General features: G+C 52.5%; 1 protein-coding gene across 2 annotated transcripts in view; it reads left to right on the top strand.

The window, feature by feature from the left end:
- Nucleotides 1–17,012, top strand: part of TOM1 (target of myb1 membrane trafficking protein) — a 35,104-nt gene that overhangs the window by 7,919 nt on the left and 10,173 nt on the right. For both annotated transcript variants that reach the window (XM_075938063.2, XM_006137963.5), the window contains exons 2-11: nt 7,338–7,422; nt 9,222–9,300; nt 10,051–10,200; nt 10,509–10,643; nt 11,022–11,168; nt 12,188–12,304; nt 12,818–12,951; nt 13,265–13,298; nt 13,884–13,992; nt 14,452–14,572. In XM_075938063.2, the coding sequence (XP_075794178.2) occupies nt 7,338–7,422; nt 9,222–9,300; nt 10,051–10,200; nt 10,509–10,643; nt 11,022–11,168; nt 12,188–12,304; nt 12,818–12,951; nt 13,265–13,298; nt 13,884–13,992; nt 14,452–14,572 (1,111 nt within the window). The remainder of the gene's footprint in view (nt 1–7,337; nt 7,423–9,221; nt 9,301–10,050; nt 10,201–10,508; nt 10,644–11,021; nt 11,169–12,187; nt 12,305–12,817; nt 12,952–13,264; nt 13,299–13,883; nt 13,993–14,451; nt 14,573–17,012) is intronic.

Genomic DNA, 17,012 nt, shown 5'->3' with positions numbered 1-17,012 from the left:
CTGTTGATACAACCTAGAATCATATTTGCTTTTTTTGCAACAGCATCACACTGTTGACTCATATTCAACTTGTGGTCCACTATGACCCCTAGATCCCTTTCCGCCATGCTCCTTCCTAGACAGTCGCTTCCCATCTTGTATGTATGGAACTGATTGTTCCTTCCTAAGTGGAGCACTTTGCATTTCTCTTTATTAAACCTCATCCTGTTTACCTCTGACCATTTCTCTAACTTGCTAAGGTCATTTTGAATTATGTCCCTATCCTCCAAAGAAGTTGCAACCCCACCCAGTTTGGTATCATCTGCAAACTTAATAAGCGTACTCTCTATCCCAGGCTACCTTCAGCATTTCAAAGCAGCAGCACTGCACGGAGCCAGGAGTCAGCGTGGGAGTCCCAAGTCGCCACGTGCAGCCCAGGAACACCACATCTGGCCCCCGGCTGCACGCAGCTTTTCAAAGCGGCAGCACCACGTGGAGCCCTGGGTCTGACCCCAGGCTTCAAGCAACGCTGCCACTTTGAAATACCCCTCTTCTTCCCCCCTTGCTGCCTCTATCTGACAGAGGCAGCAAGCAGGGAGGGGAGGGGGGACAACTAGTCAACTATCCTGTCGACTATCCAATAAGCATTTGCTTATTGGATAGTTGACCAGTCCTTTATATCCCTACTCATAACTAGGGATGTTAAATATCAGTTAATTGAATAGTCGACTAACCTCATGAATTCCTATCGGTTAGTCGACTAATCTATAGTCCCTGGGCTGGGACTAACAGCCAGTGCTCTCCTGCCCCACACCAGGGGAGCTCTTTGCCTCCCCACACTTCTGTGTCTCTATCAGAGGCAACAGCGCAGGGTGCCAGGCAGGAGTTGCTCTGCAAGGGGAGCGTGTTTAAAAACCGGCTCCCCTCACGGACCGGCTGCCTTCCATCCTGCGCTGCTGCCTCTGATACAGAGGCAGCAGCGTGGGGTGGCAGGGGCATCTGAGCTCCTGGACCCGGCGCAAGCCAGAACTGAGCCAGGCCGCCTGCCCGCCTGGCTCCTAATACACTTTAGATGCAGAGCTGCAACGGTGGTAGGTCCTGCACCCAGTGCAAACCGGGACTGAGCTGGGCTGCTGGCCAGCTTGATAAAAAATTTACTGACAACAGCGAGGGGAGGGGAATGCGCGTAATCTGTAGCATTAACCCATAAGCTTTTGCTTATTGGTTAATCGGCTATACTATTACATCCCTACTAAGAACCACACAGGTACCCAAAAGCTAATACTGCTCAGGTAAGTGTTAACAGCTCTTCTGGGCCCAAACCCCATAGAAGGGCCCAACAAAGAGCAGGCACTACCTGAGGAACCATTGCAGAACAGCTTAGGAAACCATGGAGGGAAGCATGGGAAGAAGCAGAGAGGCTCAGCTGCCCACTGACTTGGAACAACACTTTGCTATGGATCCTTAGCTTGGATGTGGTCATACACCTTCCTCTGTCTCTAAAGGAAAGAATGTAGATGAAGTTGGAATTGTGGAGCCCTTGCTGAGGTTGTTCTTCTTCACAGGAGGGGAGAGCACAGGTCTTGGTAGGGAGATTTTGTACAGGATTCCGAGTTGGACAGGAAGCCAGAGCGAACATGGATGGAGGGTGCATTGTCTCCAATGTCACCTGCTGCTGCATCCCATGAAATGCTGAGCACCCTCCATTCATCTTGAAGCCAGTGGGAGCTGTGAGTGCACAGCTCTTTGCAGAACTATATAAAACTAGGCTGAGCCAAGCAGTACTGGGAATGTTGAAGGAGGGGATCGTAGACTGTGACTTGTTACTGGGGAGCTGTAACAGGCATAGCTCACCACCACAGGTACCTCCTACTGATCACTCAGGGAATCAGCTTTTTGATGCTGGAGCACCCCCTTCTGGCTGGTGTTTCCTCAATATCTCTACACTAGGGTCCTCCCCCACTGGGAACCCCCACCCCATATGCCTCAGTGACCCACTACCAGTCTTCATCCAACCCCTTACCCCAGGGGCAAACTGCAGTCTGAAATGGCCACTCAGCATTGGTAAGGGGGTGTGGACTTGCTGCCGCTGCCTCCCTGCAGCCATAGTACCCTGAGACCTCGCTTCAGGCCCTGCAGCCTAGCAGTTTGCCTGGCCAGAGCTTCTCCAGCTCTGCCTGCCTTTCCCCAGCCTTGCTCTAACCACAGCCCTACTATTCTCAAGCCTTGTCTCTAGAAGCCTTTGGCTTCCCTGACAGCCTGGTCCCTCCTACTCCCCAGCCAGAGCAAGAGTGTGTCTGTCTATACCCCTCCAGGAGCCTTTCTTTGTACAGCCCTCAGCTGGGCCCTAATTAGCTAATACTGGCCACAGCTGCTGGCTCCACTGCTCCAGCCTTCTCCCAGGGCTGGGCTTTAACTTTTAAAGGGTCAGTGCATGGCAGATGCCCCATTACAGGAGCCTTTTAGAATATAGATGAGGAGAGGAGATCTTGGATGCTGACTGACTTGTGAGAGGTGCGTCAGTTCTTGAGAGAGATGGAGGCAGAGGTCACGGAGGCTGATTAATCTCATCTATCTTTAGCTTCCCCTGTACTCTGACTTGTTTGCCATTTGACAGCTTGCTGCCACAGGAGTGATTGTTTGAGATCACAACTCCAGCACCATGGTCTCCCTACCCAGCAGATTTGGGAAGGAAGAAGAGAGAGACTGGCAAATTAATCAAGTCCCTATGTCAAATTCATTCTCAGAATGAGCAGGCGCACTTCCACTGTCCCACTTGTGCCAGGTCTGCAATTGACTCCTGTTTTAGCACACTATTAGCGTTGATAACTTAGCCACAATAAGCAGGATGGCTTTAAATAACAGGCAAAAAGAGAGTGAGATTCTGTTCTTTGTTAATATATGCCTTGGCACTGAAGTTGCTGTTTGAGGATAAAGAGTATTTTTGGGGGGGCTTGAAGCATGCCTGAATTCCTAACAGCCTGAATTAATCTGACCAGACCATAGAGCAATATAGGTCCACATGAGTCAGTAGTGGTTGGACCTCCATGGACCAGCGCTCTCAGGACCTGATCTGCCCTGAGTGAGTTTGCGCCAGACCAGGGGAGGTCAGTTCTGGCCCCTCTGCTGATGGACTCTAGGTTCTCCCGGGGTCTGTCAGCAGACCCTGCCGGCTCCTCTGTGGGCTCTGCACCCCCACCCAGCTCTGCTGCTGGCCTGGCTGCTCGTCCAACTCCCCTCCTGGCCACTGGCTGTCTGGGCTCTGCTGCCAGCCCTGACCACAGCTGCCAGTCGCCTGGCTCTACTTGTGGCTGTTGGACCCTCGTCCTGCTCACAGCCAACAGAATCCCAGCCACCGGTGCTCTCTAGTCCAGGTGCTCTCCAGACCATGGGTTTCCAGACCAGAGAAGTTCAACCTGTAGTTAGAGGAGGGGTGGGTCGGGGGCCACTGACCCACAGAAAAATCAGTTGGAAGCCACACACAAGTGAAAAGCAAAAAACCCCAACAAACCGTCACACTGCACACCAGAGCCTGGCTGGTGGGGGTGGGGGGGCAGATTAGTAGATTTTGTGTGCTCCAGCCCCATGGGGAAACAGCAGGGGATGGGTGATGGAGCATCAGCACACGCTCCCCAATGCTGGGGGGCAGAGTCCCAAGCCTCGGGGGCCAGATCCAGGCAAGCTGGGGGCCTCATCCAGCCCCCGGGCCTTAGGTTCCCCACCCGTGAGTTAGAGCATCACCACCTTCTAGAGCTAGATTTACTGCCAGAATAAAATGGCTCTCAAGTTTCTGTGGGGCAGACACACTGTCAACTTGGAATGTGCTATAGCCAATCAGATGCCGGCCCTTCCGAATGCCGGCCCTTCGTGCATTCTCTGATGACCCCTGCGATTTGGAATGTTGACTTGCCTATCAGATTCAGGCTCTTGTGCCTCCTGCTCCGCGTAGTACTCAGGCTGACAAGAGTCAAATTTCGTGAGGGGCAGACAGACAGCTCGAGGGCTAATTACAACTCATGAAACAGGGTCCGTCCTTCTGATCCTTCATGCAATCACTAAACAGACTTTGTTTTCCCCTCAAAGCTCCAACAAAGCACTAAAGGCCTGGATTTCCTGTCTTGGAGAAAGCTCTTTCATCTCTTATTGAGCTCAGACAGTCCATTATTGCATGGGAGTCGCACAGAAAGATGAGAAGGGAATTAACTTCAGCTATCTCAAGAAGCAGCTTGGATGTTTTATTCTATTATCCCATGATGGATCATTTAAAAAACACTGAAAACGGATGTTTTTTAAATGCTCCATCATGGGATAATAGAATAAACTTAAAAAACAACAAATAGTCTGGTAGCACTTTATAGACTAACAAAAACATGTAGATGGTATCATGAGCTTTTGTGGGGCACAGCCCACTTCTTCTGATGACCAGACTGAAGAAGTGGACTGGACTCACGAACACTCATGATACCATCTACATGTTTCATTAGCCTATAAAGTGCTACCAGACTATTTGTTGTTTTTTAAGTTTATCCTGTACAGACTAACTCGGCTACCCCCCCAAAGCTTCAGGATAATAGTAGTTAGAGACAGAAAAGGCCTGTTAGATCAGCTATTCCAGCCCTTGCACTGTATAGGATTGTTTCTGCTGCTTTGTCCTTGGCCCTAGTTCACAATCATGCTCTTATCTTTCCCTGCATTCAAATATTGCGCTCGTCTCTGATTTCTGTGGGTGAGCTGCATTTTTAGCAGGTGCACCACCTGTGGTTGGTCACACTCAGTCAGGATGGCTGAGTCAGTAACCAATGGGGCTCTCTATTCTGGCCTTTTGTGTACATATAGGTAACCTTTTCGGAATCCTCTCCTTGTAGGTGAGGAGCCAGCCAGAGGAATGTGTGCCGCTTGTTTGCATTCCTTTCTGAAAAGTAAACACCTTCCCAGACCTTAAAACGATCTCTGCAGGGGGTGATATAGCTCACCATGTGAAATCAAGCCAAGGAAGGTGAGGGGGAGGGAGCCTGCGGAGTCTGTGGGTTGGGGCCGTGGGGTCGAGAGACTCTTGCATTGAAGGGAAGCCACCGATGGTTGTGATCAGCTTTCCCTTCACCCCCACTCTCCAGTTTCTCTGCCATTGTGCACCAGCCGCATCCACTGCTGCCTCTCCCCTATGCACAAGTGAGGTGGCTCCTTTTTTCCGTCTACGTGTGATTGCTTTTTTTGGTGAGGGGGGAGAATGGGGTGCTGAGGTACACACCCTTTTCAATAGAGCTATCGTGGTGTTACTTGCTTGTGCCCTTCAGTGCAGGTGGACAGGTAACAGTGGGACAGAGTATGTAGCCATCTTGGATTTTGTGCTGAAGTTTATAATGGGCAGGATGTACCCACTGGAGAACTGGAGATTTGAAGACCAGCCTTTTAAAAAATTAATTCTTGAAGTAGCAAAGAGTCACCTGTCTTACCTGGAGCCTTCAGGTTATAGTAGTGGGGCAGGAGGAACCAGATTTACCTGATCTTTTAAGACATGTAAAGCTACACTGGTATTTTCCTACAACGCCTGGTTTGGCCTACCCCCTTCTTGTTCTGAGTGCCGGGATGATTAATCTGGGTCTCCCCACATTTTGCTCAGTCGAAAGGCATATGTTGCTAAGTGCTTAAGAGCTGCATTAAATGGAGCAGATTGCAGCTGTCCTCCTGTTCGGAATATGATGGGCCTGGCGAGATTTGTTATCTCTTTGAGATACACAATGAAGTAGTACACTATTTATACAATGTAGGTAGTCATGGGCTGCATTACAGAGTCTGTGCCCACTGCAGGATCAGTGGCATCATGTCCAGAAATGCAGGGATATTTATTATTATTATTTATTTTTATTTTATTTGATCTGGAAGTAACTTCAGGTAACCCTCTGGAGCAAAGACCTTCTCTAATCCTACCCTCTCTGTCTTGAACCTGCCCCTTTGCAACACCAGCAGGGAGAGGTGTTGTATAAGCCGTTAGAGTGTTTGCCGAGATCCTTAGCTGTTGCTGTGCTCGTAGAAAGGTTGGGCCCGAAATGGGGAGAGAGAACCAATCTGCCAAGAGGGCTGTTTCGGACATGGAGGGTGAGGGGAACCCACGTGATATTCATGAGAGCTCAGAATGCCAAGGACTCAGCACTTTTGAAAATCTGGCCTTTAATGAGGTGCCTAAATGAGGCCCAGCTCTCTTGGAAAAATCAGGCTCAGCTTGTAGCTCCTGAGCTCTTAGAACTATGGCCCTGAGCTCGTCTGAAACTCTGGCCCCGATTGATCAGTGAGCATTTTAGAAGATGGGAAGGTTGAGGAGGGCCCTTTCTGGTCCCTAGCAGGTCTGTGTGTGTTGCATGCAGGTCAGTTGTATTGTGTTTACTCAGCCCTTGAAACCCCCCCGCCCTGCGCCACCACCATTTCACTATATATAGAATCCCAGCTGCCATGTCTGCCTGGTTAGTGCTTGTTTTCCCTCTGTAGGCTGGCCGTGTTCCTAGCCTATCCCGTCCTCTTGTCTGTGGGTGCGGGGTGGGACTGAGGCTTGACTATTACAGGGTGGAGGCACTGGTAACTCTGAGTAATAGCAGCTTGTTGCTCAGGACTCAACCATGAATAACAGCCTGGCAATTTCAGGAACTCCGCATTAAAGGGGACACTGAATGGGACTGAAATTGCCCCGACTTGGTGTTGGACCCCACTTCCCTTCATGCTCCCCTCTTTCTAAAGACCAGATGTTTTGGCCTCATAGGAAAATAAACTTAAAAACTAAGCAGCTTTTTGGTTTTTGCAGGGCTTACATAAAAACAAGGGGCATGTTTGGGCTCTGTCTCAGAGTGGTGTAAATCAAGAGTTAAACCGGAGTAATTGAGAGAAGGATCTGACCCAGCTTGGGGGTGCTGGCTGTGCAGCAGCTGCAAAAGGAACAAGCATTTTTCACCGTAGTGTCATTGTATTTTGGAGTTAGCTTGCCACCCTTTCCCCACTGGGCCTCTTCCCTAAGTCCTCACCCACCATACTGCGTAGTGTGAAGCTCACCAGGTAATGAACAAAGTGGGTGGGCAACACTGCTGGAGCAAAAATCTTGTCAGCCAGCAGAGCTGTTTGCAATAGTACTGTCAACTGGGCAGCAGTCTCCTCTCACCAGGCTGGGTTGGGGCTTTACAGGGATATTCTGGCCACATTCCTTTCAGTTAAGATTCTGGAGGGGCCTTGTTTTGGAAGTTTCCATCCCCATCTGAGAGCAGCCTGAGCCTTTCTCTCCTCGGTGACCACACTCCTCACAGGTGATCACTGAACAACAGTTGGAGGCAAACCAAGGCCTTTCTTAGCCTTGTCCTGTTTCTTCTTTTCCCCAGAGAAAGCTACCGATGGATCCCTGCAGAGTGAGAACTGGGCTCTCAACATGGAGATTTGTGACATCATTAACGAGACGGAGGAAGGGTAAGAGAGCTGGCCCCACTAACCTGTGTGTGTGTACTTGCTGCAACCCCGGAGTCTGCTGTGTATGAGTCTCCAAAAACACCCCCCGGCACACACCCTGTCCAGTCCAATCTCCTAGCCAGAGAGGGAGCAAGGGCTGATGGGATAAAAGCCAGGTCACGAGACACTCCCAGAGGAAGGTCTGTGGTGGAGGGATTTAGAGGAGCAGCCCAGCTAATGTCAACTGCCAAAGACTTCATTTGTTATGCCCCACAGTTCCAGCTTGGGGAGCAATTTATCAGAGGGGCCATCTGGTTTCACATTTACCCCCGGTTCAAACCAGTTCTCATTCTTCTGCTGCAAAGAAGTTTTGAAATTCTTCTGTTCTGTTGTATTCCTTTTCTATTGCCCTTTCTTATTCTCCCTTTCTCTTCCTGAGAGTTGTTCTCTCAGGCATTTTCATATACAGTATGTCAGATCCACGGAAGGGGATGGGAGGTCCAAGGTCCCCTCTCCCTGAGCAGCCCTCAGATGAGACCGTCAGAAATCCGGGGAATGTCAGACATGTTAACTTAGGATCCTATAAATAACCCACAGAAGGTTTGCTGGTGAGCTCCAAAGGAGCCGTTCCCTCTGCCCGCGGAGCCATCAAGAACAGTATGTAACAGGCATGAAGCTACATGAAATTCAGAAGAGAGGCTTCACTGCTCACTCTGACCCACCCACACGGGGCTGCTAGAGAGAGAACTCCTAAGATGGCCCAGTCTCTAGTTACAAAGCTGTTTGTTCTCTGAGTCGCCCAGCTTTGCTAGTGCATCACAGCAGCAACCCACAGTCCCCTGTTCTGTTCCAGTCCTGGTGTCCTCACTGCCCCCTTCCCCCCCCCCCCCCCCCCCCCCCCCCCCCCCCCCCCCCCCCCCCCGTCCTGCTCCCTCAGGCCTAAGCTGCAGTCCCCTTGCCATTCCTGTGCTGGGCCCCAGACAGTTCAGCCAATGCGCCTCAGTCCTGGCCTACAGCACCCCCTGTTACTCACATCTGGGAGGAGCTACCCCACAGCCCTGCTAATGCACTTCATTCTGACCTTCGACACCACCTCCTAGTACAGCCAGGACCCCAGTCTCCATTGCTCTGCCAGCTCATGTCAGTCTGCCGCACTGTCCCCACAATGCCTTTGTGCCACAGCATTTTTACCCTGACCAAGAAGTTTGAAAGGCACCAACTCAATTACAGCCTGACTCTCTCCCTCTCCAAAGTGACACTGCCGCCGCATCTTCCCTACGGTGCAGCCAGAAGTTGTTTCCACAGGTGGTGCATTTCCTAAGGTTTTGGGATAACCGCTCTGCATGGACATGGTGTGTTTGTGGGGGGAGGAAGGGCTCTCTCTTCCGCCCTTGCTCCATCCCTGACAGCTGGCTCTTGCTGGCACACCCCCACGGAGCTGTCGATCCTAAACTTCCCCTTTCTGCCACAGGATTTTGCTCTGTCACGGCTGGCAAATCCAGAAGTGGCGTTTTCCTAGCACTGCTCCTTTTGTCTGCTCTTTCTCACTCTTTTTGCCTGGGTCGGTACACGGTGGGTTGTTGATGATTCAGCACAGATGCCCCTGGCTCCAAGAAATGGAACTTGCTAGGGTTAACTATTGCTTCCAAAGCAGAGCCAGCATGGAGAGCCCATTCACCTCTTGCTGTATTGGGCCACCGCAAAAGCCAGGGGGCAAATCATCAGCTGACTGCAACCCTACTGCAAGGCCCTGGAAACTGGCAGCCATATTGTATTGTGTCTCTGCAGCCAATCCAGCCCTCTGTGTAATCTTTCTCCAGGCCCAAAGATGCTTTCCGAGCCATAAAGAAGAGGATTGTAGGGAATAAGAACTTCCATGAGGTCATGCTGGCTTTGACGGTGAGTGATATGATCCCTTTCTCCACTCCGCGAGCCCCACTGTGAAGTCAGGTCCGGGGGGCGCTCTCTTCTTGGTCCTTGCCATCTCCCGTAGTAACCACAGTACAGCACCATTGGTCACAGGACTAAATAAGCCCGGGAGGATGTGGAGGTGCCAAGGAGGCGGGGTCTGTCCGTGAATGATAGTCCCGGCCTTGGAGCGGGGACCAAGGGGCTTGGAGTAAGGTGTGGGGTGGCATTGTAAAGGGAGTCTAGGGTGTGGCATCAAGACGATGGTCCAGCAGTGACGCTGGCATCTTGGGAGCTGTGGAGTGTGTGGCACCATGTGATTCCTGCTGTCTGAATAGGGAAGGCTGGGGTTCCTGTAGGTGAAGGGCTCTCACCCCCTGGGCATGTGGCACATGTGACAGGCTTTACTTCAGTGCAATGAAGAACATTGACCTGTGGGTTTTCCTTTTGGAGCCCTGTGTAGCAACCGATCCTGTATCGGCTCAGGTAAGGCCACTTCTCCCCCTTCCCCGTCAGCTAGGAAGCTGAGCTAGCCAGCAGTTATGAGGACCCCAGCAGGGTGAAAAGTCCCTCCTTCATCCTCACCTCCCTGCCCCCCTCACACCGCTACCATGTGGACGTAGAAGTGCTAACACTTCCTGAAAGGAGGGGGGGAGGGGGATTCAGTTCCCCCGATTGGAGGAGCGAGGCAAATCAGACAGAATGGAGGGGCCAGAAACTAACACGCCAGTGACTCCACAGGTTCTAGAGACGTGCGTCAAAAACTGCGGCCACCGCTTCCATGTTCTAGTGGCCAGCCAAGATTTCGTGGAAGGTGTCTTGGTGAGAACCATCCTCCCCAAGAACAACCCGCCCACCATAGTGCACGACAAGGTGCTGAACCTCATACAGGTGAGTGAGGGACAGAAGGAGTCAACAAGCCTGATTGATGGGCCTCTCTCTTCTCCCTTGGCAAGTTGCTGGTCATACAGGGCAGTCGGGGAGCAAGGAACCAGGATCTCCCACAGTGCAATGCTGAATAATTACTTCTGGGCCTCCGGGCCTCACCCCCACAGCTCTTCCAGAGAATGGGAGATGGCTCTCCAGCATGGCAGTGCCAAGCATGGGTCTCCAGAGAGAGGCTCCAACCTGGGTTATGTTGTCCTTAGGTGAGTGTGTAGAAGGGCTCATGCCTTAACTGGTCATGCTCTTCTCCCCAGTCCTGGGCAGATGCATTCCGCAGCTCACCAGACCTGACGGGCGTCGTAGCTGTGTATGAAGATCTGAGGAGGAAAGGCCTGGAGTTCCCCATGACTGACCTGGACATGCTGTCACCCATCCACACACCACAGAGGGTAAAGGGAGCAGGGGAACCTCTGACATGAGGGGCTGCTGCAACGGGGGGCTATGAGAGTTGGGCTAGGGGATGGGGCTGTGACTGCAGCCAGCCCACAGAGCTTTTCTTGGGAGTAAGGGTCTCTGATTGTAGCCCACTTGTGGGCCATGTGAGGGTATAAAAGGGGCTGCGCCCATAGCACAGAAGCCATGGAAGTGGCACCAGGAGGGGATGAGGTGGGGACACGGGCTGCGGACGTATGGTAAGGAGAAGCAGGTGGAGCTGTTGGAAGCAGACTGAGTTTGCATAAACGTTCCTCCCTAGCGGCTGTCTCCTCGCACCTCTGAGCTGTCTGACTCGTCTCTCGTGCACTGTACTTGTTCCTTTCTCTCTCCAGACTGTGTATAGCTCTGACTCTCCGTCCGAACAGACCTCACCTACTGGTGACTGCCCTCAGAGACTAGACTCCATCCTGCACCCTGTCTCCTTGCCAGGGGGGCCAGAAGCCTCCAGCGATGCCCCCATTACTCCCACACCAGAGCAGGTAAGCCCAATGCCGGCCCAGTGGTGCTGCTGCCACCTCCCCTTGCTTTGAGATTCTTTGTCCCAGTGCTGCTGCTCTGGGCTCCCCCTTCCTAGAGGAGAGTGGCTTCTGGACAGAGCTGCCACTCTCGAACTCGGTCACTCCCGGGGGTCCTAGCTGTGATGTCACCAGCCCAGGGCAGTGGCATCCCTGCCCAGGTTGAGTGCAGCCAGCTAGGAAGCAGTTGGCGTCTCCTGAGTCACCACCCCTCGGTGAGGAGCAGTGCTGGGACAGAGAGATTTTATAGGAACAAGCTGCTGGCTTCCATTTCCTCCACGCCGCCTCATGGCAACAGTTTGCTCAACCAGTTTCTCATTTTCATCTCCGTTTGCCCCGCCCCAACTGATTTACTTTTATGTGTGTAACTCTCCCACCTGTCAGCTCTGCCCGGGGAGGAAGTGCCCAGGGCCAGTGCTTCCACGCCTGTCCCTGTCCCTGCCACACCCCCATCCACACAATGTGACCTCTGACTCTTACCCCCTTCGCCTAGAAGGAAGGAATTCTCCAGCTACTTGCAGACTGTGCCCTTGCACTAATGGGAGGTGAGTTAACTGCTCTCCTGAGGCTCATTAGCAGCCTCCTGCACTCAGCGCACGCCCTCACTCGGACTGAGCTTTATTTTGTTCTCCTGCACTATTGGTTTCACGAGTGAGACTCTCAGAATGGCTGCAAATTAGGGCCTGGGTCACAAGAGCACCTTGTGCTAGCCTGTAAAATGCAGAGCTGCAGCTTGGAAACTGAGGCTGGTGGCAGAAGGTTTTGTGAGTGGCCTGGGTTCTGTCTTCAGCATGTGGAGCCCCACGAGATGCCTTAGAAAGCTTAGAAAATTCCCAGCAGGGAGAGCTCCTGAGACAGTAACCGCAGAGTCAGAGCTGAGTCTGCAGCAGCAGCAGTTCTCTTAGCCCATGACCCTACCTCTCTCCTTAGCCCAGGCTATGGGCAGACAGCTCCCGGTCAGCACGTTCTTCTTGCGTTGGCAGGTTGGGAAGCTGCGCAGCGAGCTGGAAGTGGTGAATGGGAACGTGAAGGTGATGTCCGAGATGCTGGCGGAGCTGGTGCCGGGACAGGCTGAGCTCTCTGATCTGGAACTACTTCAGGTAAGGAATCTGCGGCAGGTGTCAGGGGAAGAGAGAGAAGTACAGAGGACTCGGCACAGTGGGGGATAAGTGAAATGAGCCTCTCTGCCAGGGAGAGAAATTGCACTTAGTTACCAAGGGGCTGGGCACATTTCAGAGAGAATTATTTAGGATGGGCTCCAGTGGAGTATAATGAAGAGTGACAGGGTAAAATTAAGAGAGGGGAGAATTTAGTCTGAACTGCAAGGAAAAGCTGCCTGCTGGTGAGAGCTGTTAGGCTGTGGAATATACTCCCCAGGGACTGTCTATTTCTGACTGGGAAATTGGGCATTTCTACCTAATTGGGGCCAGATTCTGCTTTCTCCAGCTGGGCGAGCCGACCAGGCCATTATCTGTAAGAGCCCCTTATGGAAGTCTCCATAGGGCCTGGCTTTTAACCCCTCTCTGTCAGGCCCCCTCAAAGCTGTGAACTCTCAGGCTTCCCATGAGCCCTTTTGCCTGACCGTTGTGGTTCCTCCTTCTCACGGTGGGCAGGAACTGAACCGGACGTGTAAAGCGATGCAGCAGCGCGTGCTGGAGCTGATCCCTCGTATCCTCCATGAACAGCTAACGGAGGAGCTGCTTCTTGTCAACGACAACCTCAACAACGTGTTCCTGCGCTATGAACGGTACCCTGGAGGCCCCCCCCCCCATCTTCTTCCTTGCCCCACACGGAGCAGCCCAGCTCTTTCCCAGGGAGCAAGCCACAGGCTCCGTCTCCCCTGGCAGCTCCCATTCTGCCCCACGTCCTGTCTCCCTCTTTCCACAAACGTAAAGGGGTGGGGGGTTCCCTTCTTCCTCCAGGTGTGAAGGGGCAGGATGAGATGGGTTGGTGGAGATGGGTTAAGCCACCAGGAGCCGGGTGGACAATTGCTTGAAATGCTTAGCAACTGTGAAAGTTCTTGCCATGGAACCGCATCTCATTTCACCTCTTCCTCACAGATTCGAGCGGCTCCGGGCAGGCCAGCCCACTAAGGTAACTCGGAGCTCTCTTCCCAAGCAGGGTTCTGCACATGTTGTGGATAGGAATATACCGAAGCCAGGGTTTGCATCCTCCCCAGCTCGCTGTGTCAGGGTTGGGTGGAGGGAGAATCGCTGTGCCTTGCTCACAAGCTGGAAGTGCTGCTCCAAAACCCAGCTGCCTTGCTGCATCGGCGTGGCCTGCGCTGGCATGTAGGAGACAGGCCCAATCTCAGCAGCTCACGTGTTGGGCTGGCAGCAGCGTGGGTGTCCAGCTTGGTCTCTCAAGCTGGGGGTTGTGACCTGTAGGTGGATAACAGAGGGGTATCAGACGGGTGTATTGCTCACCGAAGGTCAGGGCCCGGCCGGGGAGAGGTTGAGAACCTCCAGTCTCAGCACTGTTGTGGCCACGGGGCTAGTGCTGGATTGGCTAACATCCAGGAGAGAGGGGGGACGGTGACCAAGGGAGGATCTGCTTTGCCTTCATTCCCCCTCACGGAGCAGGGGAGAGACCCTGTGGCCGCCGGTGGTGAGGGGATCAGTGAGGGCTAGGCCCAGGCTGCAGGAATAGAGAAGAAATAACTCTCCCCTCTCCCCAAAGGTCCCAAATGAGGTGGAAAACAGTTCGGCCCACACAGGGCCCAGTGCGCCTCTTCCAGTGAAACAGCCTGAAGCTGCCAACAGCCTCTCCTCTCAACTGGCTGGAATAAGTAAGTAGCCATTCCGTGACCCCTCCTGGGTGCTGGGCTCCTCAGGTCAGGGGGCCGCAGTGTCAGACGGGAAATATTTGGGCGGTGCTCTGGAGACGGGAGGGGTGATGGAAAATCAGGCACATTGTTTGTAATTATTAGGGCGTGTGGCTCGCCCTGTCTTCGCAGCCCTCAAGGGGCATCACCCGGGAGTCAGTGCAATAAGCTGGTGAACCTGGTGCTCTGGACAGGTCCTGGTTTGAACGGCAAATGCAACCACTGAATAGTCAGAGAGGGGGCTTCCCCTCCCCCAAGCCGCTGACCAGAGGGGAGGCCAGGAAGAGGGCCCCAGAGCAAAAGTCCTGTTTTAAATAGCATTCAGTCTTCAAACTAGCTCTACACGCTCTTCCCCCCCCGCCCCCCCTTAGTCTTGTGGTGTTTCCCATGTGCTGTGCGTGTCCTTTCTTCTTGCCCCTGCAGATCTGGGCTCCGGCAGCGTCAGTGCAGGGCTACAGGCCCTAGACAGCTCTGGCAGACTGGAAGAAGACTTCGACATGTTTGCATTGACCCGGGGCAGCTCGCTGGCTGAGCAGCGCAAAGAGTGAGTGATAATACCTGTTTGCTGCTCCCCTTTGTGTTCTTTTGGGGTGTTGGGTTGCAGGGTACTGGGGGGAAGGAGAAGACTTGGCTGCAAGGAGGCAGGGGGCCTCGAAGTTCCCAGTTGCTCATTGGTCATGAGAGTCCTGAGGCTGAGGAAGGAACTAGCTCTTCCCATGTACTGTTGTGAGAGGGTTGCTGCTCTCATCTAAGCTGTTTCTTCTAAGAGGCCTGTGTTACTTACTCCCTGTCCAGGGACAGGAGGGGGAATGTTACCCATGTCCATATGTCACTTGCTTGTTGGTCACAGAGAAGGTCACTGTGTCTCCATTGCCAGCTGGGCAATAAAGGATGGATATTGTAGGCCTGCAGTGGATCTGTCTCCTCCACTGTCTCTGAATTTTTGGGTAACAGTGCTCTGGGTGGGCTGATAGCAGTGGGGACTGAACTTGGGACCTCTAGATTTCAAACCATGAGCACCTAGTGGGTGGCAGTGTTGTTACCTAGTAGATTATTGGACTGGGATTCAGGAGACTTGGATTCTATTCCTAAGTAGGCCACTGGCCTGCTGGGTGACCTTGGATAAGTCACTTCCCCTTTCTCTGCCTCAGTTTCCCCATCTGTAAAAGCAGGAGGAGGATGCCACTGCTAAGGATGTTAAATATTGGTTAATTTACTTGTTGAGTAGTGGATGGAATTTCCATCGACTAGTCAATAAGCACTTTCACATTCCTCTTTTGAAATGTACAGGAGCCCCTACAGGGGCTCCTGTACATTTCAAAGGAGGAATGCGGAACTCCACGTGCAGCCCGGGGCCAGCGGGAAGTCCCACTGACTCCAGGCTCCAGAAAGGCACTTCTGCTTTGAAGCGGAAGCACTGTTGTGGAACCTGGAGTCAGTGGGACTTCCTGCTGGCCCCAAGCTGCACGCAGCATGCTAGCTTTGAAATGTACACGAGTCCCCAGCGGGGGCTCTTGCGCATTTCAAAGCGGAAGCACCCACATGGAGCTTGGGGTCAGTGGGGCACTCAGAGTCCCACACTTACCCTGGGCTCCATGAGGCGCTGCTGATTTGAAGTGCCGCATGGAGCCGGGGTCAGCTCAGGACTCCCCAGCTGACCCCGGGTTCCATGGAAATGCCGCATGGAGCCTTGGGTCAGCTAGTCCCCAAGCAATGCTGCCCCTTTGAAATGCCACCACAGCATTTCAAAGCAGCGGAACTGCACAGAGCCCTTTCCGGACTCTGTGTGGTGTTGCTGCTTTTAAGTACTCCTTCTTTCCCCCTCCTTTGCTGCCTCTATCTGAGGCTATGCCTAGACTGCAGGCTACTTTCAGAAGAAGCTTTTCTGGAAGAGATCTTCCAGAAAAACTTCTTCCAAAAGAGTGTGTCCACACAGCAAAAGCGCATTGAAAAAGCGATCTCCATTTTCGAAAGATAGCATCCACATTGATTGGATGCTATCTCATATTTAAGTTGTGATTAGTATAGACAGAGTGGCCACTAGAGCACCTGTGCTTTTTCTTGGAGGCCTCTTCTTTTGAAAAAAACTGCTTTTCCCATCCACACATGCCTTTTTCAGAAAGAGCTCTTTCGGAAAAAGGCTTCTTACCAATGTCGGAAAAATCCCTGCTTTCTTTCGACTTTCTGCCAAAAGAACGCAATTGCAGTATGGACATCAGTGTAGTTTTTCCGGAAAAACTCTGCAGTGTAGACATACCCTTATAGTAGGGTTGCCAGGTGTCCGGTTTTCACCCGGACTGTCCATTATTCAGCTCCCCCATCTGGTAAAAAAAACAGAAAATACCAGACATGTGAAATGTCCTGTATTTCCTGTTTCCCTCGGACGGAAGCCCAGTGGGGATAATTTTCCCCTGCTATGTCGGGCGGGGGAGTGAGGAGCGTGGGGCCATTTAAAGGTGCAGTGCCCCCCGCTTTTTTTTTTTTCCTCAACAGAATTTTTTCCCAGTGTTTATTTGGAGGGGGGGGGTGGTATTTTTTGTTAAACCATCTGGCAACCCTACCTCATAGAGGCAGCAAACAGGTAAGGGGGGGGGAAGCAACTAGTCCTTAACATCTATATCCACTGTCTTCCTCTGTTAAGTGCTTTGAGAACTCCTGAGGAAAAACACTGTGTAAGAACTAGATACACTATTGCTGCTTTAACTAAGAGCCTAGCCTCCATCACTCAGCCTGTGTACTTGAACTAGCCACTAGAGGGGGATAGAGAGACACGCTGTTCCCTTCATCTTGGCTCCTGCCTGTGTTTCAAGTTTTAAAACCATGAGTTCCCAGGACTTAACCCACTGGAGTGCACTGTGCCCACACATGTTCCTTGCGGCAGAGCAAGGCTGCCTTTGCCACTGATCCCTCCCCTGCCCAGTCTGCCTCTCGTACTGCTGCTGGGAATAGTAGCTGTAGTCCAACAACATACCGCTTTTGTTGAT

This window comes from Pelodiscus sinensis, chromosome 1, assembly GCF_052426305.1.
Source record: "Pelodiscus sinensis isolate ZL-2025 chromosome 1, ASM5242630v1, whole genome shotgun sequence".
In the NCBI taxonomy this organism is placed as follows: Eukaryota; Metazoa; Chordata; order Testudines; family Trionychidae; genus Pelodiscus; species Pelodiscus sinensis.
The sequence above is the reverse complement of the archived record's forward strand: the minus strand, read 5'-3'. Positions and strand labels throughout refer to the sequence as shown.